The sequence below is a fragment of the Tursiops truncatus genome, chromosome 10, assembly GCF_011762595.2.
Source record: "Tursiops truncatus isolate mTurTru1 chromosome 10, mTurTru1.mat.Y, whole genome shotgun sequence".
Lineage (NCBI taxonomy): Eukaryota > Metazoa > Chordata > Mammalia > Artiodactyla > Delphinidae > Tursiops > Tursiops truncatus.
Window position 1 is genome coordinate 82265500 of NC_047043.1, and position 24677 is coordinate 82290176.

The 24677-nt window shown below is 43.6% G+C and overlaps 1 protein-coding gene across 12 annotated transcripts in view; it reads left to right on the forward strand.

The window, feature by feature from the left end:
- Positions 1-1181: 1181 nt before the first annotated feature.
- The window catches only part of MITF (melanocyte inducing transcription factor), a 223542-nt gene continuing 200046 nt past the window's right edge, over positions 1182-24677 (forward strand). For 4 of the 12 annotated variants that reach the window (XM_073787555.1, XM_073787557.1, XM_073787551.1 and 1 more), the window contains exon 1: positions 1190-1469. Coding sequence is in view for 9 of the 12 variants with exons in the window: in XM_073787551.1 (XP_073643652.1) it covers positions 1366-1469 (104 nt within the window). In the remaining 3 variants the exon portion in view is untranslated. Of the gene's footprint in view, positions 1470-24677 lie in introns of all 12 variants that reach the window. The other 8 variants (XM_073787554.1, XM_073787549.1, XM_073787548.1 and 5 more) reach the window with 5 other exon arrangements.

Below are 24677 nucleotides of genomic sequence, written 5' to 3' on the forward strand. Positions count from 1 at the left end.
TTAGTCTGAAAGGTATATCTTCAAGATCTAATAAATAAAACTGACCATTGAGCAGCATTTTTATAGATTACAAATCACTCTCTTGCATTTGACCTTGCGACAGCTTCAAAAAACAAGTTTGCCAATCTCCTCCTTTACAGATGAAGAAATTAAGGCTTCTAGGAATCAAGTGACAAGCTGACGATTACACAGCACTTTAGAGAAGGACTCGGGATTTCAACTGTGGGTCTTAGAACTTTAAAAGCCACCCTCTAACTCTCTACTTCCTCCCTGATGCCTCAAAACACTTTTAAAAGGAGGAAAACACTCTACTGAAACTAATCAGAGGGAAAGACTGGAAGTTCAAACGAGCCATAACAGAGCCTGTTAATCTGTTACCTAAATGAGTGCCGGGAAGGTGGGGTGGGGGTGGGGGGTTGACGCTTGTACATTTCACGATCCCCACAACTGCACGTCTGAAATGTCAGGACAATCTCATTTGAACTCCCAGCCAACTGAGAAATTAAAAGCAGACAGTGACGACGCTGTTTTGTAACTTCGTGCGTTTTAAAATTAACCGCACCTTTCAAGTACCGCTTTAGATTAGAAGTGGCTAATTGGATAAAGGGGAGAGTCATCCAGATGGCTGAACAGTATTGTAAAAGCCCAGATTGAGTTAGTTACGGAAAAGGAACGCACAAGAACACTTGCTACAGTACTGTTTTACTTACAAAGTGAAGGAAAGTTCCTCCACTCAGTTCCAAACCGAGGACAAGTGGATTTGTCGCAGCAGCGCTGGGAAGCATGTAGCCTGACAGAAAGTCTTATTTTAAGGGAGGCTTGAAGGCTGAAACTTTTCAGTGTCAAAACCCTTTTTTTAAAAAAATAAGGACTTGGCGTGCCCTCGCGAATGTGTGAGCTGGGAGGAGGAGTGATGGTAGGAGAGCAGGGCTGAGTCCGTTCTTATTAATATTAAATAGCCACGTCTGTACCGTTGAAGCAAGTGGCGAGAGAGGAGGGACAGGAGCTGCTGACATTGACAATGAATCCAAACAGGAGTTGCACTAGCGGTGTCTACCACGTTGCCTCTGCCCTCGCTTGGCCTTCTGGGAATTGTAGTTTTAGGGGCAGCGGCTTTCCTGGCAAGCCGGGAGTACGCCGCCCGGCAGGGACTACAGATCCCAGGCGGCGCCGGGCAGCCGCCCCTCCCGCCTGGGTGCGAGTGTAAACTCCGGGCGCCTGGGTTGGCGGCCGCCGCGGGCCAGCGGGCTGAGCTCTGCACTGCGCGGGGGCGCACCGCTCGGGGGACCCAGGCCCCGCCACCTCCCCTCCGGCCCCAGGCTCGCTTCTCACTTTGGAGCAGTGGGAGGACGGGAAGCGGGAGCCATGCAGTCGGAATCGGGGATCGTGCCGGATTTCGAAGTCGGGGAGGAGTTTCACGAAGAGCCCAAAACCTATTACGAACTCAAGAGTCAACCTCTGAAGAGCAGGTGAGTGGTGACAGCTGGAGGGAGGCGCGGCCGGCGGCTAGGGAACCCCGCGCCTCCCACCCTGGGGCGAGGAAAGCCGCTCGCCGGGGCTCTGGGACAAGGACCCCGTGCCCTTGCCCCGGGGCAGAGGGCGAACTGATCCCCCGCAGTTGGGGGCCGTGACCGCTGGGCCGGTGCGCTAACGGGGTTCTCCGCCCAGGCGCACTTTGGGGGCGCGGCGGGCAGCCGGGGACGGGCCGCGCGGACGAGGGGACCCTCGGTTGGGGATACCAGCTGCTGAGAGCTGTTGGGGGCTGGGGAGTGCCGCGGCGCGGAGGTGGGGGAGGAGGAGCGCCGGGCCCGGACGCTGTCCGGATGGGAAGGAGGAAAAAGAGTTTCGAGTGAATCCTTTTCCTGAATATCCCAGCGGGCTGAACACTTGGAGAGGGAGAGCTTGGGGTGGATCGAGCGCGATGTTAGAGGGAAGCAATTAGTTCCTGTGTTGTTGCCTCTTAGGAGTCCGACCACCCCTCTGGGAAAACCCGCCCCAGGCGGCCTCCAGGTGAGGTTTCCCAAGGCCCGCCCCTCACCTTCCCGGCCGCTGCACCCCAGCGCGGGAGGGGCGGGGGGTGGCGAGCAGCCGGAGGGGGGTGGCGGGAGCGGGGGGGCGTGTCTCCTCGTCCAGCTTGAACTCCTCGGGCTATAGGGTTCCGTTCAAATGCAGGCCTTCCCTGGAGGGGAAGAAGCTTTCAGATGGAGGGTTTGGGGAGTGTCCCCTGTTGGGCAGCGACAAGTGTTTAATTCTCTGGGGATTTAAAAAACTTTTTGGGAGAGGAATGAAGACATCTGCTGTTCTGGCGCCCCACCACCCCTAGTGCCCACTTCCTATGCTGGCTCCGTTCCCACTCGTCCATCGGAACGGGTTGGGTGTCTTCCTTTTTCTCTGCCCTGTGGCTACTCAGGACATTTCCAATGTTTACTAAGAGGGAGATGGTCATTTGAGGCCGTGAGTAGAGAGGGTTTAGTTCCACCTCTCTCAGTGTGAGGTAAGATGAGGCTGAAACTGGAAGGTTCTGCAGTGCTTCTGCACCCTTCTCAGACCTTCCTTCCCGCCCCTCTCGGTGGGTAGGGCCTGGGTGAAGGGCCCTGGCTGGCCGAGGGGAGGAGGGTCCAGAAATCAGGGTGAATCAAGAGAGACAGCTGAATCAGGAGTGAGGTGGTGTGATCTTAGCTGCTGGGGCACATGGCTCTGGTACTTGATCTAGTGGAAAGTGTAGCCAGGTTTGCTTCTTTCGGGGCTGTGTGAGAGTCTGAATCCACTTCGGGGAAGAAAATGTGGGAACAGCGCACCCACTGACTGGGTGGCTGAAGCAGCCTCTTGGCAGATGCTTAACAGAGATTGGAAGGAAACCTCCTGTGCAGTTAGTTGCCTAAAACCAGCCTTTAGTTGATGGTTTCTCTTCATAATGGCTGTTTTGTGTGTGAGCCTAGATTGTGTGCATTGGGGGTTGGGGGTGTGGAGTAATAGTGTGTAAAGGGTATTGTTGGTTATGCTCATTGGGGCTTTATCTGCATTCGGCTGAAGGGACCAGTGTTTTACCGAGCAGTCTCTGCTTTTGCTTCTATAAGCAAATGCTTACATGGCCAGAATGAGGGTGTGTGTGTGTGTGTGTGTGTGTGTGTGGTCCTGAAAGAAATAACCGGACTGTTTGGAACCTTTTTGATGGTAGCTGATAAATAATATAAATGAGTTTGAGAGAGCGAGGAAAATACCATCTGGAAAAACCCAAGTGAATGTCATGAAACTCACGTTGGAGGATTTGGGGCCTGTTCTTTTTCAGAGTCGGCAAAAAAAAAAAAAAAAAAGAAGAAAAAGGCTTGCAAGGGTTGAACGTCCTCAGGAGCTAGCTTGCACGTGTAAAGAAAAATTCGGGGATGTGGGAAGCTCTGGCTTCACACGTTGAAGCTGGAAACAGGTGCGGGACAGAACTGGTGTGCAGAGGAAGGCTAAATTAAAAACGCTGTAAAACTTGTCTGTGGAGCAGACACATGCTCTTTGAAATAAACCAGTGAAATAAAATCTGTGAATAAATATATGGGGTTGGCAAAATTTCCGTATAGTACTGTTTTCCACAGTTGTCTAATGTACTGTCATCAACATCTGTTGTATGACTCTACAAGGGCTGCACGTTCAGGGCCTCCTCGTGGCTTTTTGTCGTTAAGTCTTTGCCGGGGCACCTCCCTTTTTTTAATTTTGCTTAGAAAAAGTTGAAATTGGAAGGTGAAGACTGCTGCAACTATTTTGTCTCTCAGTTTTATTTTCTGGATTGTCTCTTGGAGTTGAAAATATGTCTAGAATCTGCCCACTTGTCACCAACTCCTCTGCCTCCACTTTGGTTCAAACTGCCACCCGCCCTCACCTGGGTGACTGTCCCTTACCTGGTCTCCTGCCTTCGTCCTTACCCGCTTTCAGTGGTTTTTTCACACAGGAGCCAAAATGTTCCTGTTAAAACTGGTGTTCAACCTAGGAGTGATTTGCCCCCCAGGTGTCATTTGGCAATGTCTGGAGACATTTTTGGTTGCCACAATGGATGGGGGTTGCTACTGGCCTCTACTAAGTAGAGGCCAGAGATGCTGCTAAACATTCTCGAGTACACAGGACAGCCCCACAATGAAGAATTATCTGACCCCAAATTGTCACTGCTGAGGTTGAGAAACCCCGTGTTAAAATGTGTTACATCATGTCATTCTCTCCTCAGAACCCTCAAAACACTCCAGTAGCTCCTAATATCAGTAAAACTCGAGACCCTTAAAATGGTACCAGGCAGATTGTATGGGAAAGCTTCCTGTCTGCTCTCACTGTATCTCCTGCTGCCACTCTCCTGGCTCCCTCTGCTCCAGCCAGTGTCCTCACCATTCCCGGAATACTCCAGACCCTTCCACCTCTGGGCCTTTGTATGTTGCACTTGCTGACCCCTCTTTCTCTCTTTGTCCAGAGAGCAATAGCATTCGTTCCTTCCCCAACCAACTTCACATCTTCCTTTAAATGTCATTCCCACCGAGCCTACTTGACCACGCTCTATGCAGTGGCTCTCCCTCCAAACTCTCAGTCTTCCTCGCCCTGCTCTGTTTTTTTCCATAGTACTTACATTATAACATAGTCTATACTTTTCTAATGTGTTACATTTATGATATGTTTCTCCACACTAGACTGCAGGGTCCAAGGGGGCAGGGACTTCTGTCTCTTCCTTGTTTACTGTGGTGTCCCCAGAGCCTAGAACAGAGTTTCTCAACCTCAGTGCTGTTGACACTTTGGACCGGATAGCTCTTTGATGTGGGGCTATCCTGGGCATTGCAGGATATTTAACAGCATCCCAGGCCTCCACCTGCTAGAGGCCAGTAGCTCCCCTCCCTCAGCTGTGACAACCAAATTTGTCTGCAGACACCACCAATGTCCACGGGGGACAGACTCACCCCTGTTGCAGGTTGACTGGCCTAGGACAATGCCTGGCCCAATAGTGTTTTGTCGTTTGAATATGTGTTGCTTTGTCCCTTTGCATCCCACTCAGGATGGGGGGTTTGGTTCTGGTTTCTTTTAAAATAGGTATCCACCAGGGTCTGTCCAAAGAGGAGTTTTATATTCTTCATTTGGGCTAAGCTCAGATGTGCAGGTGTTTGATGAGGAGAGACAGTTTCATTCCTAACCCAGACCTCCTGGCCTTTAGGAGTGTGAAGCTGATGGATTTACATGATGGGAACCCCGTGTTGTTCACAGGGACGGGCAAAGCTGTGTCGTACGGTGGAAGACACACACTATGAGAAAAGGTTCTCATGAAGAACTGTTTGCAGTTTGGTTCCTCCCCAAAGGTTTTTGAAACATTTGTGTGTTCTCCTGGGAATGAGCCCTGAATGGTGGGTGGCAGAGGAAGAGTGCCGAATATGAGGGGGTGAACCCAGAGTTCACACGTTGGCACAGTCGGGTCAGGGTCAGATGTGGAACTGTTGAATGGGCTCCTAGCAGGGAAGGGACTCTGTAGGGCTTTGGGTCCTGAAAAAAAAGCATTAAAAACTATGGTAGCATCTTTCAGGTTCATGGTTCTTTTGTTTCATTTACGCGGTGCTAAATTCTGTGATTTTGTAGCTGCTAATGCCCTTTTCCTGGGCAGACTTCAGAATTGGCTTAATCTAATTCCAGTTTCTCCTCTACTCAAAGTTTTAATAACGGTTTAGATAATGGTTATTTAACTTCCCACAAATAAGAAATGGGAATGAAAGTATTAGGTTTATAATGGCAGGACGAGATACAGCAGTGTTTCTCAAATGCTGATTCAAAGAGGTGTGTGTGAAGCAGTCACAGGTTTGTGTCGAAATGATAAAGAAAAAAGCTGTTGTGTCACATGCACGCTCACACACACGTATTTCTATGCAAGGCTACTGTCATTTCTTGGACTTATTCTGAGATTTTTCCCTCCTGTCTTCCTACTAAACATACCCTTTCGTTTATGAAATGATAATCCATTCTTGGCAAGACAACTGTCCATCTTTTATTGATTTCTGAAAGTTTTCTTGATTTTTTTATCTGTCCAATCCGCAGGGAGCTACTTTGCATGGAGATTAAGAGCATTGTTCTGGCATTTCTGTCAGTCCCTAACAAGCTGGGTGACCTTGGGCAGGCTGGGTGACCTTTAACCTCAGTTTCTTCATCTGGCAAGTGGGGGGGCCTGCCTCCTAGTAGGAGTCTTAAGGACATTAACTGTGATATTGGCTATGGAAAAGTATTAGCATGGTGCTGGGCACATGGTAAGTGCTCCGTAAATGTTAGCAGATGTTGTTCTTGTTGTTATTTCTTTATTACTTAGCAGAGAGTCCTGACCTTCCAGAAAGGGTTCGCGTTTGGTTGACTCTGGCTTTCTTCTCTAAGGCCAGTGTTTTTATGCCATAAAATTACCCCAAGTTTGGTAAAACCCTTTTTGCTTTCCTCCTAATGAGGTGCTGCAGATAAATCTTTCACATTTTATAGTTTTGATCGAGTCCTTAACAGTTTCTTTCTGCTGGTTTAAAAAAAAAACAGTTGTGGTGTCAGCACATACATACAAATTCATATGCAACATATATCTGTTGAGTACATGCAAATGAATACCAATAAACCCAACTAACGTTAACTGAGGCCACACTGTGTGCCAGCCTCTGTTCTAAGTGTTTTTATGTGTGTTAACTTTATCTTGCAAAACCCACATAAAATGATAATAATAAATGAGAAAAATAGTGTTAATTATAATTTTGAAAACAGGTAAAACTTACGCAGTGCTTACTACATGCCAGGAATGATTCTGAATATTTTACTTGAATTAACGCAGTTAATTCTCACTTCAACCTTGGGTGTATGTATTTTTATTATTCTCATTTTACAGAGAAGAAAACTAAGGCGTAGTAAGTAGATGGGCCTGGATCTGGCTCTGGGCCCGTGCTCTCATGCGCTGGTCTGTGCTGCCACGTGCAAGGCGCGGGGCCTGCCCATGGGGAATCATGCTGCACCTTCTCCAAAACTTGCCTCAGTGGGGTGAGGGAAAGAGAACATGTAGATCCAGCCAGACAAACAGGATGGAGTGTGATCACCGTGGGGCGTGGGCATCAGCAATGGGAATTTAATAGAGGAAGGGAAATTGAGGCTCAATTTTGTCACTGAATACGCATATTCGATTTGGCCTTGAAGGTCGAGCAATACTCAAATATATTTCTTTATAACATTAAATAAAATGTTAGACGCCTTGGAAGGCATAAGCTTAAAACAGACTTTTAGGATTTCTGATTGCCTTTTATATTTCTAACCAGAATCCCAGCTCTTCCTTGTGGTCTTTGGGCACCTGGGGTGGCAGAGACTGGATGCATGTGGACAGGTTCAGAAGTAGCTGTGCTTAAGTGCTGTGCCCATGGCTTTGCCACTTAACACCCGTGTCTGCGTTCAAGACAAGATGCTTAGCCTCTTGGAGTCTCGATTTCTTTACCTGTAAAGTGGGATCAGTAGAACCGTCCTCTTAGGGTTGGTGAAGTTTTAAAAGTGAGAAAACACATGTAAAAGTGCTTTGCAGGGTGCCTAGCACATGTTAGTAGGTAATATCAGTTCCTTCTCTTCTACTTTACCATGATTGCAATTTTCCCCCTCCTTATAACAACAATAAAGCATGTACAGAATTACGTATCTGAAGCAAAATAGACAAGATTGGGGTGCCTTAACCTGGCAGGTGTTCAGATCTTATTATGCAAATTGCTTGTGTGATATGATTAGATGGAAAACTTGATTAAAGTGGAATTCTAAGTGTTGGTTTTGTGTGTTATTGGAGATTTCCTTTTCCTGAGTACTGCTATTTATAGAATTATTTAAGTGTATGTATGTGTGTGTGTTTTTAATTCCCTTTTGAGTTCTGCAGGGCAGTTTGCACAGGCTGATGTTTATATCTGCTCCAGTTGTGCAAGAAGTGGAAAATATCCTTTTTTTAGAACAGGTCACATGTGCTTACTGTCAGGAATAGGACCTCAGTGTAAAAAAATGTATCTTGGGACAAATCAAAGTTACTAAATTTCTGCTTCCAACTGCTTTGTTTCAGAACTGGCAGTATTAGGATAAATAATAGGGGGGGAAAAACTCTGGCTAAATGTTTTTTTGTCATTTTTCAAGGACAGTAAGCAAGAGTTTCATTTATTTTGTGTGTGTGTTTTACGTATGAAACATACTTTGCTGTTAGGTCCATCTCATCAAACTAAATTATAAAAATATGTTGGACTCATCTCCAAATATGCATTATTTGAAGAAAATAGTCCAGAAGATGGGTCAAAGATAGTTAATGTAGTCACCACAGGCTTTTGAAATTGTAAAGACAAATGTGAAGTTTATAAGGAGGATTTTATGAGTCTGGTGAACACTGTGTACTTGAGGGCAAGGAATTAAAGCGAGCCATGAAGTCTGCATCTTTCCTGAGGCAGCTGAGGGCTGAGGGTGAGAGGACCTGCAGGCAGGTCTGGGATCTCTGTTGAAACTCGCACACCTCTTTCTGTTCCTGAGGACTTGGGGAGGAGGACCACGCTCCTCGTTTCTCTAGGTTGGGTCTTTTTTTTTTTTTTTTTTGGTGGTACGCGGGCCTCTCACTGTTGTGGCCTTTCCCGTTGCGGAGCACAGGCTCCGGACGCGCAGGCTCAGCGGCCATGGCTCACGGGCCCAGCCGCTGCGCGGCATGTGGGATCTTCCCGGACCGGGGCACGAACCCGTGTCCCCTGCATCGGCAGGCGGACTCCCAACCACTGCGCCACCAGGGAAGCCCTAGGTTGGGTCTTAAACATGGCCTCCTTCTTTCTTTGCTGCGTCTTTTCTTCCGTGACCTTTCTTGCACATCATGAAGAATAAAGACGTACACCTTTGGAGTGTTTACACAGAAGTTGAACCAGGGCAGGCTGAGAGGGATGCAGTGCTTTGGAGAGTGGTGATACCGGTGAGAGAAAGGCACACAAAGATATAAATGGTACCTCAAAGTCGTGAGCTCCTGTTGTCTTCCCTAAGTCATTTCTAAAACATCCCTCACTCACTTTCAGCAAAGGCAGTATCACTTTGGGGTCAGAAGGACCTGGATTTGTTTGTTTTTCTTCTCTTCCTTCCCTTCCTCCTTTCCCTCCTTACAACACTTATTTATTAAGTGCCTATCGTGTGACAGCTTTTCGCCAGCTGTAGGGAATCAAAAGTAGAACCAGACAGACTAGGTTCCTGCTAGTATGGTGCTCCTGTCTTGGAGGTGGGGGCATAGCTAATAATGAACTAAATAGATGAACAAGATAAGTTTTGGTGCTATGAAAACTAAATAGAATGTTATTGATAGAGTGTGACTGGGAAAGAAGGGGCTTTATTGGGTGGGTCTTTAAGAATGACCTCATGGAGGAGGTGATTTTGAGGCACTGAATGTCTGAGTTAAATGTGCAGATCTTGGTGCTGTCACTCATTAGCTGTGTGACTTTGGACAAGTTCGCCAACCTCTCTGAACCTGGGTTCCCTCCTCTGTAAAATGGAGCAATAGCTACCTTGGAAGGGTGCTGTGAAGATGAAAGGTAATGTGTGTAAAGAGTTAACAGTAGGCTTGACCTTTATAGTTGCTCAGGAAGACACATAGGACTGGTTTAAGGTAATTGTAAGGTAATATATGAATCGTAGAAGAAGAAATGCAGACATTAATCTTCCCCATAAGTGTTTATAACTTGGTCTTAAGTGTTTTCCTAATGTCAAGTGAGTCAGAGATGTATACTTGTCTTCATAAATCTACCCCTGGACTAAATGTGGAGATGGGCCTTGTTATTTTTGTTATCCTTTCTTTCCTCCAGGATCATCTTACTCGAATTGTCCTCTTGCTCATCTCACTGTTGTTGCACTGAGGTCATTCAGGTCTGAGCATACTTCCCTTATGTTTAGTTTAGGAATGATTTTTGGCTGCATTTTGAATTACTTTTTGGCACAAGGGAGAGGTCCAAGTCATCTAGGATTAAACAGTAAAACCTGAGATTGATTTCACCAAAGACGCACACCACAAACAAATGACCCATGTAGAACTCCTGACTCCCAGTCCTGTGTTTCAGCCCCTAGATCACACGCTTCCTGTCTACACTGATGTGAAAATGTCAGTGTTGGTGCAGAAAGGAAAAGAAGCCTCTTCTCCCACACACCACTTCGACCTTTCATTAACATTGACATCCACAGGCAATGGTGTGTTTTTAATTCGACCCTTTATGAAAGAAATCTTCAAAGCATTCGAATTTCAGTAGCTGTGTTCTTTAATTGAAGTGCCCACGGAGTGGTAACTTTCAAAAGGAAAAAATCCTGGGTCGTGTGGGAACAAATATTTTAAATCCAACCATAGTGAGTTGTAGGTTTAGGGAAGGCAGTGGTAGAATCATGTCTTTCTATAAGAAAATTGTGGGTTATTGAGCAATTTCAGGAAAGCATCTGTGGCCTGGGCCCTCCCCGCCCCCTCCCCAGAGTGGGGTAACTTGCTGACTCATTCACACACATTCCCCTATTTTCCCACATGGTCAAGGGCAGATGGGAAAGGTGTTGTCCGGGAGCATGTGTAGCTGTTGTTTGTAGGATAGGTTTTCCTTCTGGGAAGCTTAACTTGCTTCCATGGGAAGAAGATTTGAGGCAGAGAAGATTTATTAAGCCCGGTGGTTAAGGTTGTATGTGAGATTAGGATAAAATAGACAGACAGGAATGCTATATTTACTTCGGTACCTTTATTGTGATATGTTCCTAAATATTAACTGGTTCTAAAAACCATGTTTTTCAAAACATACATTTTATTTTTATAACTGGTGATTTGAAACTTGGTTTAGGGAAGAGCACACAGAAATCCTAAAGATGATTTTCCTGTTTAATTTGGAATCTAGTACAGTCCCCATATAGTCTACCTGGGCACCTCAGTGAGATGTGGCCACCTTGTTCCTCTTGAGTGAGTCTGTCCCAAACAGCTGGAGATAGTATTCACAGACACACCAATACTGTAACAGTCCCTTCTCCATCAAAAGGACTGGGTATATTTTTGTTCTATTTTTTTGCATTTGAAGTTTTTCACCAATGATGAAAAGGTATTATTTCAGGGTCAGCTTTGCTCTGTGGTATTACTAAGCCTGCATAATCACACCACCTAAATTTAGAATATTGGCACCTCAGCCAATAGAACACTTTGCAACAAATTTATAATACTTGGGGCAGAGAATGACTATGAATAAACATTAAAATAGTATTGGCCAGTTAGGGTCATTTACTTTCAAGGGAAAAGGATGACATCAACTATGCATTCTTGAAAATTCTATTTATTTTTCAAGGTAGAGTTTACAGTAGCTTATGTAAAACAGTCTCTAAAAATATAAGCAATTGGCACTATTCCTGGTGACATTCCAAATAAAAGTTGGCCCGTTTGCTGCAAAGAAGTGTGCTTGGAGAGTAACTTGGAGAGGTTGGCCACTGGCTTGTGGTGTATTGACAATCGGTGGGTAGACTTTTTGGAACCACATCTTGCATCACCTTGGCATGGTCATTAATCCACTGGTCTTTAGGTAGATAAACACTAATCATGTGTTATCTAGATAAAGGCTAGATGTATAAATGCTAAACGATGGGGTCTTGGAATGCAGTTCTAATGATACTGATTGTGTGTGGATGTTTTAAATCCTTGTTCATTCAGAAATGAATGAGAGAGAGGATTTGATGGTGCTTGCTTGGTCATAGTAGCATAGTCACTAAGATGCATGCTTTAATGGTAGGGGGCTGAGTGGCAAGTACAATTAATTGGGATTTGTTTCTGGGGTCAGCGATGCACAGGTCACTGCTGGCTTAGGGTATCCCTCTTGCTTACTCTTGGGTTCATATACCTGACATCTTTCTGATCAGATCTCACTGGCAGCCAGCTTCCCTTTGCTTATGCATTTCCCCTAGTGGACAGTAGAGGGAATGTATTTTGCCTGCCTGTAGTCACTTTTCCAAATTCTTATAACAACCCCTTCCCACATGCTTAGCCCACGTGCTTGAGTGTCATGGCTTTGGGGTGGAGAATTCGACACAGACTTAGGCACTCTTCTGTATCACAGGGATTGCTTTCAGGGAGTTACACGTTGACTGATGTCACGCATCCCAGGGATTTGCTTGGGTGCTAACAGAAAGAGAGTCTCCCTTTATTTCTGTTGATCTTGAACTTGGGAAGGTGTTGTGCTCGAGAATAAAGCCTTATCTCGGAGGCAGAGAAAAACAAAGCCCTTGTATTGGGTTAATGTTAGTTGCTATAAGGAAGTGGCAGGCGATAGTCACATAGGTAGTAGTTCCTGGTTGGCAGACAGCTTTCCTCCGTATGACAAATCAAGAACCCAGTCTCCGTCTATCTTCTGGTTCTGCCATTGCCTAGAACCCTGGCATCTTTTGTGTCTGGTGGTGGAAGGGAAGAGGAGAAGGCACAACTAGGGTCCCAAAGTGACAGGCATCACTCTTGCTCATATTCTTTTGGCAAGGACCAGGTTCATACCGAGATCTGGATGCAGGGGTGGGAACTGGGGAATAGAGACCCCAGCTGGGTGTCAACACCACTGTCCTAGAAAAGAGAACACCCTTCCCATGGATAGCTAACCTTCATTGCCATGGCCCTAATAGTAGGATTTTGGCTTCTGGATCAAGTTGTGCCTATCTTTGGTTAGGTTTATCCTTGGAATTTTCTGTTATTTTATCAATAAATTCTTTTTCTGAGTAAAGACGGTTAATTTGGATTTCCTGCCACCTGAGTGGGGGCTGCCCGAGTTGATCCGTTCTCAGAATCCCACCTCTATGCAGTGCTTCCTATTCCAAGTTCATGGATTAAATCACTGCCCCACTTTCCAACAGCAACAGTACATCCGTCACTACCACCACCACCTTAGAGCAATGTTTTTCAAAATGTGGCCCGCAGACCAGCAGCTTCAGTGTCACTTAAAAACTTGTTTGAAATGCACGTTCTCGGACCCTACTCCAATGCCTCCTGAATTGGAAACTGTTGGTGGGGAGTCCCAGCAGTCTGTGTCTTTTAGCAAGTCCTCCAGGAGATGCTGATGCACACTCAAGTTTGCAAACTACTTCCCTAATGCTTTTACCATAAATCCTTTGTCTCCACATTAAATCGTTCCTGTTTTGGAATGAAAAATATCCTGGATTGGAGTGCATTTCGTAAAAAACGCCATGTTGCTTGTTATGGTCAGGCTAGAGATGATCATTGATAATAATCACTCACTGATTAAAAAAAAAAAAAAAAAGGAAAATCCCCTCTAGAAAGTTAGCTATCAGATTTAGGTTAATGAAACCAGGTAGGATGCTTGGTTGTCCAGATGTGATCTCTAAATAAGAGACTTGGAGTTAAGCTAGCTGTACTACCATAAGGAGCCCTGGCCCAGATCTTGGAGGGTTGTAGTTTAATGGAGACTCACAAAGTGTGAAACTTGAAGCACACGGCAGTCACTTGACTGAATGATTTGGTGGAGAAACAGGGTAATGGTGGTTATGAGTGTGCCCACATGACCAAATTGTTTTTCACAAAATTTCTGCTGAATAAAATTTGAAATACGACTGTCAGCCTGTTTTCCCTTCTTAATGAATTCCAGACAGTTTGTAGAGTGTGGGAGCTTCCAAAACAGAGGGGCGGGGTGACTGCGACCAGGCAGCCTCTGTTTTGTCACATGTTAGGGTGTCCTGACATAACAGATCGTCTCCCTCATCCTGAATCTCACCAGGCCATCCTCATTTCAGGCGGAGAGGGAAGGGCAGGGTCAATGTTGTATCAGACAAGTAGGACCTATAGGGCAGTTCTGGACTCCTTACTTACCAGGGGATTCAGCCTACTCTTATTTTTAATCCACTAAAACCCAAGCATTTTTATTTTTATTTTTTTCCTTTTGCTGCACGCTGACCTTCTCCAGACAAAAAGCCCTGATGCTTTTTGGCAAAGAATCTGCTCTTATTGTAAACGGGTTAAGAGCTCTAACCAGTCGAAGAAGTCTAGAGTTTTGGGTTTAACCTTCAGAGAGAAGAAGGATTTTTAACTTAAATTTCAATTTGACCACTTACTAGCTTTTCTCTCTTTGGGCAAGTGATTCTTGTAGCCTCTATTTCAACAGAGGACTAAGTGGGGTGAGTGGATAATAGTATGATCTAAGTTGTAGTTAATTGTGCGGATTAAAAGAAATACTTGAGTAAAATCCTCAGGCCGAAGCCTTGGTTCTTGTGCTCGTAACCGGGCCCTCATTCTGGTTCCATCTTTGCCCACAGCACCAACAAGGTTTTTTGACTTGAAATGACTTTTTAGTTTCAGACGCTGTCATTAAGAGAAAACGACTCAAAGGCAATCAGCAGGAAATAAGAGGGTCCATAGAAGAGAAGGGAAGTAGGGCCAGATCATCCCTCGGTTGGATGATCAACATCAGGACCTTTGGGAGTGGATGCAGATCAGATAGTGGTGAACTTTGGGATGCCTAACAGGGAGGTATTTAAAGACAGCACATGCTATTTACAGGTAGGGCATTACTTTTGTTGCCAGAACAGTCTTTGTCTTTATCAACATGTTTCCTTTCATCGTAATGATAGACTATAGCTAGGTAGAGGAATAAATAATAAGATGCACGAATTGGGGTTTCACAACACCATGCAGGGTAGAAGCCGGGCTCCACGGCTGTGTCCACACGTGTATCTGTCATTCCTGTCACATTTAAACTTGGCCTGTAGTGAGTTCCTGCTTTATCTTTTCACATTTCACAAGACAGCCTCATTATACAGTTATCTCTATCCAGTATAAGCCATAATACCCTGTATTCTTTTTTTTTTTTTTTTGCTATACGCGGGCCTCTCACCGTTGTGGCCTCTCCCGTTGCGGAGCACAGGCTCCGGACGTGCAGGCCCAGCGGCCATGGCTCACGGGCCCAGCCGCTCCGCGGCATGTGGGATCCTCCCGGACCGGGGCACAAACCCGTGTCCCCTGCATGAGCAGGCGGACTCTCAACCACTGCGCCACCAGGGAAGCCCCCCTGTATTCTTGAATCGCAAAATCTTTCACTCTTCTAGGATTTATCCCTCCTAGTAGCACTGCGTAGCGAGGCTAGGTACCCACACCAACATGATAGCTTGCTTTTCTTTTCTTTTTTCCAGCTTTATTGAGGTATGATTGACAGATAAGAGCTGTGTATATTTCAGGTGTATAACTTGATGCTTTGGTATACATATACATTGTGAAACGATCACCGCAATCAGATGACATGCTTTGCTTGAGCCTCACAAAATTTCTCCCCCAAACCTGTGGCTAAACTGATCCCTAGAAAGCAGAAAGGGGGTTAGTTTGAAGAGCCACCATCTTTCTTAGAAGGAAAATTCCCATTGTCTTGCACACATAAGTGGATGTCTTCATCAGTTACAGCTTAAGACGCATTACCTGGGTAACGAGGGTCCCTCCCTCATTGGCTGGCTGGGAAGATTCAGTAAGGTAGTGAGAGTACTACCTGTAGTAAGGGCGCAGTAGATGCTGCTGCCCCAATTACCGCTCCACCTGCTGCTGTACCTGCATTACTGCTGCTCTCTGCCTGCTACTGTACCCAAGGGCTACTCCTGGTGTCATTGCCATTAGAATTCAGGGGTTTACATAAGAATGAAAGAAGTGGTTCATCTGTGTAGGTGCTGCTGACTCTACCATTGTTTTGTCACTGTTAAGTACATATAGTCAGTTGTCACAACCAACCATACAGTCAGTTCTCACACGTTTGGGATTTATGCAGTGAGTTTTCAAACCTGGAGTTGGACTTGGCTGTCACCCAGCATTCTTCTGGACCACTTCCGCCACCTCTCAGCTGTTGTGTGCAGAGGGGTGGGAACTAGTTTGATTACCAATTAATGGGAGACATTTTCTACCAGAAACCATACATATATTCATACAAGCACATACAGGATTCTCAAAAGGGTGTTTTTCAGAGTATCTTCAGCTTTTCTCTGGTATTGTCCTGACTAATTGAAATTTGGTTCTTGGCTAAACAGTTCCTTTCCTGAGTTTTATAACAAAACAGGGAAAATGACAGTTTCCCTCTTTCCATGTAATTGAAACACCCCTGCCTCCTCCACACCCGCGTAACCGCCCCCCCCGCCCCACAGACACACAGAGGTGAAAGACGCATAGAGTTAGATGCTTTAGGGTGAGATCCAGTGTGCTTGGGGAACTCAGGAGCACAGGACAGAATGAAGTCTTCTGACTGACCATCCTTCTCAGGCTTCACACCACCCAGTGGGATGGGTTTGTGAGCTCCGTGTTTTTGTGAGAGAAGAGGATCAATCAGCTGTGCAGGCTGGAGTTAGACTGAGGATACCCATAGCTCAGGGAAGAGGAAATGGACAAGGCAGTTTGGGGAGTTTTCAGAGTAGATTTATTTCTTGGATGTCTCAAGAGGTGGACGTGAAGAGATCTAACTCTCCCTCTTTTTTTTTTGCGGTACGCGGGTCTCTCACTGTTGTGGCCTCTCCCGTTGTGGAGCACAGGCTCCGGATGCGCAGGCTCAGCGGCCATGGCTCACGGGCCCAGCCGCTCCGCGGCATGTGGGATCTTCCCGGACCGGGGCACGAACCCGTGTCCCCTGCATCGGCAGGCGGACTCTCAATCACTGCGCCACCAGGGAAGCCCCTAACTCTCCCTCTTATTTTTTCAGAGTCATGGTTTGGGAACTATTTGGAAGATCTTTCGGTAAATTTTCCTTGCCTATGAGGTAAAATATTCAGTAAATATTTATTGAGTCTACTGTGGAGTCAGGAGATAATGGTGAACGAAAAGGGTCAACCGTAAACTGCCATTGCTTTTGGCAGATGGGTGGCTGCCCAAGGGCTGGCACGGAACCCAGATCAGGTCATCAAGGGCTAGAGGAGCTCTTTCTGGGGGAAGAAAAGAGCCCACTTGGTTGTCACATCAGTGAAAGAAATACATTAAGTGATTTATTTATTTATTTATTAAATAAGAGTAGTATGTTATTTAATCCAATACATCCAAAATAATTCCAAGTCAAAATGTAATCAATATAAAAATTATTATTTTTATGGAGGTGTAATTGACTTATAACATATTAGTTTCAGGTACACAATATAGTGATTCAATATTTGTATACTGTATTTGTATACTGTATATATTGTCATGTATGTTGGGAGATGATCACTACAATAAATCTAGTTAATATCTATCACCATACATAGTTACAAAATTTTTTCTTCTTGTGATGAGAACTTTTTAAAGATTTATTCTCTTGGCACCTTTCAAATATGCAAAACAGGATTTTTTGTTTTCTTCTGATTTTTATTTAAAAAATTATTTAAAAAAATTGAAGTATAGGTGATTTACAATATTATATTAATTTCAGGTGTATAGTATTGAGATTCAGTATTTCTACAGATTATACTCCATTAAAAGTTACTGCAAGAAAATGGCTATAATTCCCTGTGCTATGCAGTATATCCTTGTTGCTTACTGCAATACACTGTTATTAACTATAGTCACCATGCTGATTACATTCTCATGACTTATTTATCTTATAACTGGAATTTTGTATCATTTGAGTGCCTTCAGTCTTTTGCCCACCCCCAATCCCTGCCTCTGGCAATCACCATTCTGTTTTCAGTATCTATGAATCTATGAGCTCCTTTTTTTTTTTTTAGATTCCACGTATAAGTGAGATCGTATATAATGTAAGAGATCATGTATAGTATAAGGGAGAATATATTTTAAACTGATATTCACTGAATACAGCCTTTAGCTCTTACCTTGTTTGAAGACTTATTTAAAAAATAATGTATATTTTAAGAAATCAAGCATCTTTTACTTATATTGGGTTGGCCAAAACGTTCCATAACATCTTACGGAAAGGCCCGAATGAACTTTTTGGCCAGCCCAATACATAGTTTGATAGGTAATATTTATTTGATTGTCTGTCATTCCTCACTTGAAAGAGGCCCTACGAGAACAGGGAAGTTGTTAGTTCCCTGGGCATCTCTAGGATCCAGTATAGTGTCTATATATGTTTCTTGAATAAAGAGAGGCCAAAATGAATGAAGTGTTTCTGGTGTGCCAGAAGGGATCAATAACTTTGGGGAATTCTGTTAAACTGTGTCAGGAAAATGTGTATGAAAATATCTTGACCTTTTTTCTTACTAACTGTGGACCCTTGTACAGGTTTTTTGAACCTCAGTTTTCTCACCTGAAATATGAGGGTAATAGTATTTTCTTCTCGGAATAGCCGTGAAGATGATGGAAGATCATGTGCGTACGCCTGGTAAATATAAAATGCTCAGTAGAGTAAGTTAGTAGGGGCACTAATTGTTGTTACTACTATTGGTGCTAGGAGATGAAATAAGCATACAGTCAATTTCTGTTGTTTGTGGTAGTAGTTCTGTTCTATGCAGTCACGATGAACATTTAATTTGGAACAGGGTTAGGTTCCTGCGAGCCTGTGGTCACAGCGTATTTGTCACCCGATTGATACATAACCTTGTTTTATGTGTGTTTCTGTTTAAAGACACTTTATTGACTCATTAACATTGAACTCATGGCCAACAGCACTGTAAGTCATGTCTGAGGGAGCTTATCTGGCACTTGCGCTTTTCTCCGTAAGGCACCTCACAGCCGTCTCATGCTCAGCAACACTAGACTGCACATCTGCACTAGGTAGGCTTGGAGGTCATCAGTAAAGTCACCAACAAAAAAATACAAAAATGCAAAACGCATAGCACGAAATGGACCCCCCCCCCCCAAAGGACACTTGTTTGCCATGTGAAAACAAACAAGGAGACAGAGCATCGCCTTGTTTGACCTCAGTTGGGAATGCATATTGTGGGTGGCTCAGATTTCTCACTTCTCTGTCCACAAATGACTGTAAAAATGCTGCATATATTAATTTTGGGGTTACAAATAAATTTTGGTGATAGGTAAATTTGAAAATAGGGAATCCACGAATAATGAGGGTTGACTGTCTTCAAAATTGTTTTCTTGTGCCTGTCTTTCTCTGGCAGTTATTTGTCTGAGCTAAAAAACATGCTCACTGGGGAAAACATTTCCTCTCCCGTTGCGGAGCACAGGCTCCGGACGCGCAGGCTCAGCGGCCATGGCTCACGGGCCCAGCCGCCCCGCGGCATGAACCCGTGTCCCCTGCATCGGCAGGCGGACTCCCAACCACTGCGCCACCAGGGAAGCCCGGGAAAACATTTTTAAGCATTGTCTGCGGCAACATTGTTGTGGACTATACATGAAGCCACAATAATCAAGCTTTTCCAGATACCCAATCTTCTATTTTTACGAGTTTATTTGACAATAAAAATGACCCATCAAAAAAAAAAAAGGCCCATCATTTCCAGATCTTTAAAGTTGAATGGGGCTGTTCAGATATGTTACTCTTTATTTTGGCATAATTTCTACTGTTCTTTAGAAGGTGGAGAGTGAGAATGGGGACCTGGGAAAAGAGCACAGAGAAATTGTGGGGATCACTGCTGAAGAATCCAGCAGAAAGCAGTAAAATGGCTTAGGAATTCTGGTGCAGGGAGTTTCTGAAGTAACCAGGCTCAACTTACTCATGGCCTAGAAGATAAAGGTGATGTTTTTGACTTCTCAGTGTATTGAAAATTAGCATATTATAATTATAAGCCTAGTCATTATTGTAAACATTAACTGAGTACTTGTTTAGAGTGCTTGGAATTCTTTTAGGAAGGAAGGAAGAAAAGAATTGTTTTCAGTAGGTCCAGTAGTTTCGAGTGACATAGCAGATACATCCTACAATTTAATAACAACAAAGAAACACAAACAGCAACAGTAATAACAGCAACACCTAGCATTTCAGAGTCCTTACTACAGGCTGTGTCTTGTGTTAGTGCTTTAATTTCTTCTGCAGTTTGGAAACCGAAACCCACTGGGGTTAAAGTGATGAAAATTACAGAACATTGGAGTTAAAGTATTGAAACTTGCGTCTTTTTCTGCCTTGCATCTGTACCTTTTGCATTTTCATAACGTATCCTTGTGTATTATAAAAAGAATGGCTTCTTCATTTGAAGCAACATGGATGTACCCTAGAGATTGTCATACTGAATGATGTAAGTCAGACAGAGAAAGGAGAAATATTGTATGATATCTCTTATATGTGGAATCTAAAAAGAAATGATACAAATGAACGTATTTACAAAACAGAAACAGACTCACAGACTTAGAGAACAAATTTATGGTTACCAGTGGGGAAGGGTAGACGGAAGGGATAGTTATGGAGTTTGGGATTGACATGTACACACTATTATATTTAAAAAGGATAACCAACAAGGACCTACTGTATGGCATGGGGAACTCTGCTTAATGTTATGTGGCAGCCTGGATGGGAGGGAAGTCTGGGGGAGAATGGATACATGTATATGTATGTCTGAGTCGCTTTGCTGTGCACCTGAAACTATCACAATGTTGTTAATCAGCTATACTCCAATATAAAATAAAAAGTTAAAAAAAAAAGAATGGCTTCTTTGTATGTATATGTATATATGCGTGCGTGTGTTTGTGTATGTGTGTGTGTGTGTGTGTCTGTCTGTCCATCTGTCTTAGTCCTGGGATAAGGAGGGTACCTATGTAATTTTTTTTTCAGATTTTTCCTGTTAGAAAAGTCAAGAAGCTGAAACAGCAGGAATGAATAACCAGATCTAGTTGAATTACAAACATATTAAGACGCGTACTAGGTACATTTCAAATGCTTTGTATATTTAATTCTGTGAGGTAGGTAGGATCCCATTTTAAAAGAAACTGAGGCTGCGCCATCATAAGTCACTTGCCGAAGGTCATTCAAATAAGGGTGGAACCAAGACTTAAACTGGAGGACTGTCTAACTTCAAAGCTTACCCTCTTATCTGCCCTACTGAAGTGGTTACTGTATATATTGGGGCATGGAGTGGGGAGGCAGGATAGGAAGAGATCAGGGGCAACAGCTCATGTTGATTTTGGAATAGAAAGAGGACTAGGTGTCTGATGAAGTAAAGGGAGACTCTGGGTACGGTTGAACATCTTAATCCAAGATAAATAGATCTATTAAAGGTGCCCACAGAGTGCTTGGCTGAATAGTCCTTTGTTTTCAAAGCTGTTTCTGATGATTTAAAGGAGATAGGCTGTGAAGACTTCAAGAGAGGTAGCAAAAGGTGGGACGGTGGATGCTTAATCATTCACAAGCGTGTGGTATTAAGTTATAGATTTTCTTCATTCCTCATTATAGATCTTTGAATGGCCCTAGTTGGTGACATCAAGTCTTGTCTACATACCCATCCTTGTGGGCTACCATTGAACATGTAGCTCCTAACATCTTGATGTTTTCCATTCATCTCTCTATTTTTCCCCTCTAACCTGAGTTGTTAATTGCTTTTCCTGTATGTCTTTATGAAGTCGTAGCCAGTCTATTACATTCTGGACTGTTTATCTTTGAATGCCAAAGGTCTTGAAACATCATAATGTTGTGTAATGAACATAACTTCTGCCTTGACATTTGGGCGTTAAGAACATTAGTCATCGCAAAATATTGAGTTAAATATTTTCAATAATAGGATATAATGATCTAATAGAGAGGGAGAAGTTATAAAAATACTAGATGGTGGCTTTAACGATGAGCCGTATATATACTCAGTGGGTTCCAGCAGTGATAGGTTAGACATTCACCGAATGAATGTAAAGGCATTCTTACTTTTTATTAGTGGGAAAGGAGAAAGACCAACACTGAAAAAAAACAACCACTTAATTCTCATGCATACTAAGAAAAATGTAAACCATTTGAGTTTTCAGTGCTTCTGCTCCTGATGTACTACCTCACATGCATCTTTAACTGCCACGAGAAAAGTTGGAGATTTCCATGAGATATTATCAATAGGGACTCCTGGGCTGCATCTTGTCAGGAAGCCCTTAGTCTTTCAATGATCTGTTTTTTGTAGAGCATCAGGTCATCCTCTGCAATACCATCAGAGAGCCAGGGATCTCCTGAGGGAATGAACGAAGTGGGTCTTTACTTGTGGAGTTGATTTTATGAAGAGTTTTGGTCAGCATTAGTCGTTATGAAACTATGTGCCTGCTGGCCTGGTTTATCTCTCTAGACATCTCCCCATGGCAGAAGATGGAATCCTCATCTCTCCATGTCTCTGGGCATCTAAAGATGTTAGAGGTTCATTGCTCTATTTCTTGCTACGGAGTGTTCAGTAGATACTGGTCTTCTCTGAGGGAATATTGTCTAGTTGAGTGTTTGGTAATCAGTACTATTATTTCTTGGGGTTGGGAGGTCTAAACTGGAGATACTGGGTGCTAACTGTCCTCTACCTTGCCAGAAATCTTCAGTCATACCGGTAAAAAACTTCTGAGCTAAATACCTTTTCTTTCCTAGAGAGGTTACAACCAGGAAATTGTTTTAATTTCAGACTAGAGAATGTAAACTGTGTCTGTGGCTGCTGTTAAAAGTTTCTTAACAGCCTGGTTATTTTCAAAGGATGTCCAAGTCAAATATATCACTTATGGGAAAAATGTTCTTTTCTAGTATGACGTCATGTACAAGTTGATAGTTATCTTCATGATCAATGTATGACATTTTGGGTGTTGGAGAGTGTGTGGAAGGGAAATCTGTGGTAATACTTCTGGAAGGATTATTGATCTCTAGTCCTCCTGTATGTGATTTTCAATTTATTTGCTCTCATTATTAACTGAATGTGTAGATAAGGAGGTAGTTTTGAATGGGAGCCAAGTAACCTGTTGATGTAAGTCTTTTTTACCTTTTATGATTCCCATTGTTAGCACCTCCCTCTTTGCTGGCTGGATTCTCTGTCATTTTAAGTAGGCAGCAATTACTGGTTTGTTCAAGAAGCTGGCTCCTGCTGCCGAGAATCCTATTAATTATCGCTCCATCTCTCATTTAGTCTTCCTAGTGTTGAGAGAAGGTGCATGTACGCGTGTGGCAGAGCAGCTACAATCGCACCTTTGTAATCATCTCCTTTCTGAGACGGTTCAGTGGACTCAATGTTCAGCCAAAGGGCTGAGGCAGCCATGGTGAGTCTTTTCAACTCCTCCGTAGGTTGTTTGGTCAGTCAGGTTTGGTGTGGTTTTCTTCTCCCTCGGACTCTGACGTGAGTAAAAGGTAATGGTTGGCCTTTATATTGGGAGTTCAGACCTGTTCCAGGTCCATCTGTGAACTCAGGTGGGACACCTTGAAATTACTGCAATGGGTTTTTCACGAGCTGTTTTCTCTCTCTGGGGAAAAGGAGACCATGGAATTGACTCTGTCTTCAAGAAGGTAATGCAAGTAATAACCAAAGTAACTCAGTTTTTACAGGTTCTCATATAGCATATGTTTTTTTGAAGAGTGACAATCTTTGTATAATATTGAATCTTTGGTTCTTGTCATTTACAAATGGTTAGATTGCTTTCTGTCTGTTTTCAGAAATGTTTACTTCACTTATTTCAGTGACATTCTTTTTTTCAGATGTTCCACTGGATCATTTGATTAGGTTTGGGGTGCTTATCCTTCCTTTTCCACTTTTTCTGTTTTTTTTTTTTTTTTTTTTTTTGGCAGTGTTGGTGTTGGAAGCTGTTGAAGTGATTCACTGCAAAGTGAATTAATTTTCCACGTCTTCAGATGTATTTTCCAGTTGCCCCCAAGTTGCTTTTCCCCCCCTCTCATATGATTCTGCATTCGTAGTTCTGTCATTCTTGCTGGATCCAGTATAAATGCTGATGTCACTGAATTTCTTAAATTACAGCTGGTGGGGATTAACAGAAATTGTAAGAGAATACCACTTCCTCATTTTGCTGTTTTCTTGACTAATTATTGTCCTTTCAAGTTCTGTAGGAGGATGGGGGTTTGGAAGTAAGTTCTCTGTCTTGAAGTTAAAACAGCACTTTTCTGTTCATGTTATTCTTCAAAAATAATTTGGTTTTTACGATGCTACCCTAATCATTAAGAGTTATTAATGCTGTTTAATAACCTCAGATATACTTTCCCCACTTAGGATTTTGCACATGGAGTTGTCTTCTATCCTGGGTGAACGGTTTTGAATACTTCCCTTAAGCTTCCTTATGTAGAATATTTTTACTCAGCAGCCCTTTGCCAGCTCCAGGCTGTTAATGGTAGTAGGTGAAGGGTTGTGATTCATTTACGTTTTTCTCCAGAGCCTTTTGTTCTCTAAGGAATGCCCCTCTGTCCCCGTTGTTTTCTTGTTTAGAATCTGAATGTTCTTGCTGAGAGTTCTGGTTGCTCGACACCTTCAAAGATTAATTTTTCTGGATTTCCAGTGCTTGTGCTAGCAGTTGGAGTCTCGGGTCCAGACTTTCTTGTCATTCTCTGTGTGGCTTGATCGATGGCTCCCTGAACCTTGTCTGGGAGTCCTCTGGACTCTCTGGGTGGGACATTGGAGGCCACCTGGAAGTGTGCATAAATGGCGGCAGAGCACTGCAGGCGGCGGTATTGATTGAATTGCAGTCCATGGAAACAGAAATAGAAAGGGTTCAGCATTTGCACTTTCCTCTGGTGGTGTTTTTGCTTATTTTGTGTATTTGGAAAAGGCAGCCGTATGCAAACTGCTGACTTACTATTTTCCCTGGAATGGAAACCATTTGGATTATTTCAATGAGTTTTAGCTAAGATTTGTTTGTTCACAGTATTAGTTTTGTTTTCTGGTGTCCT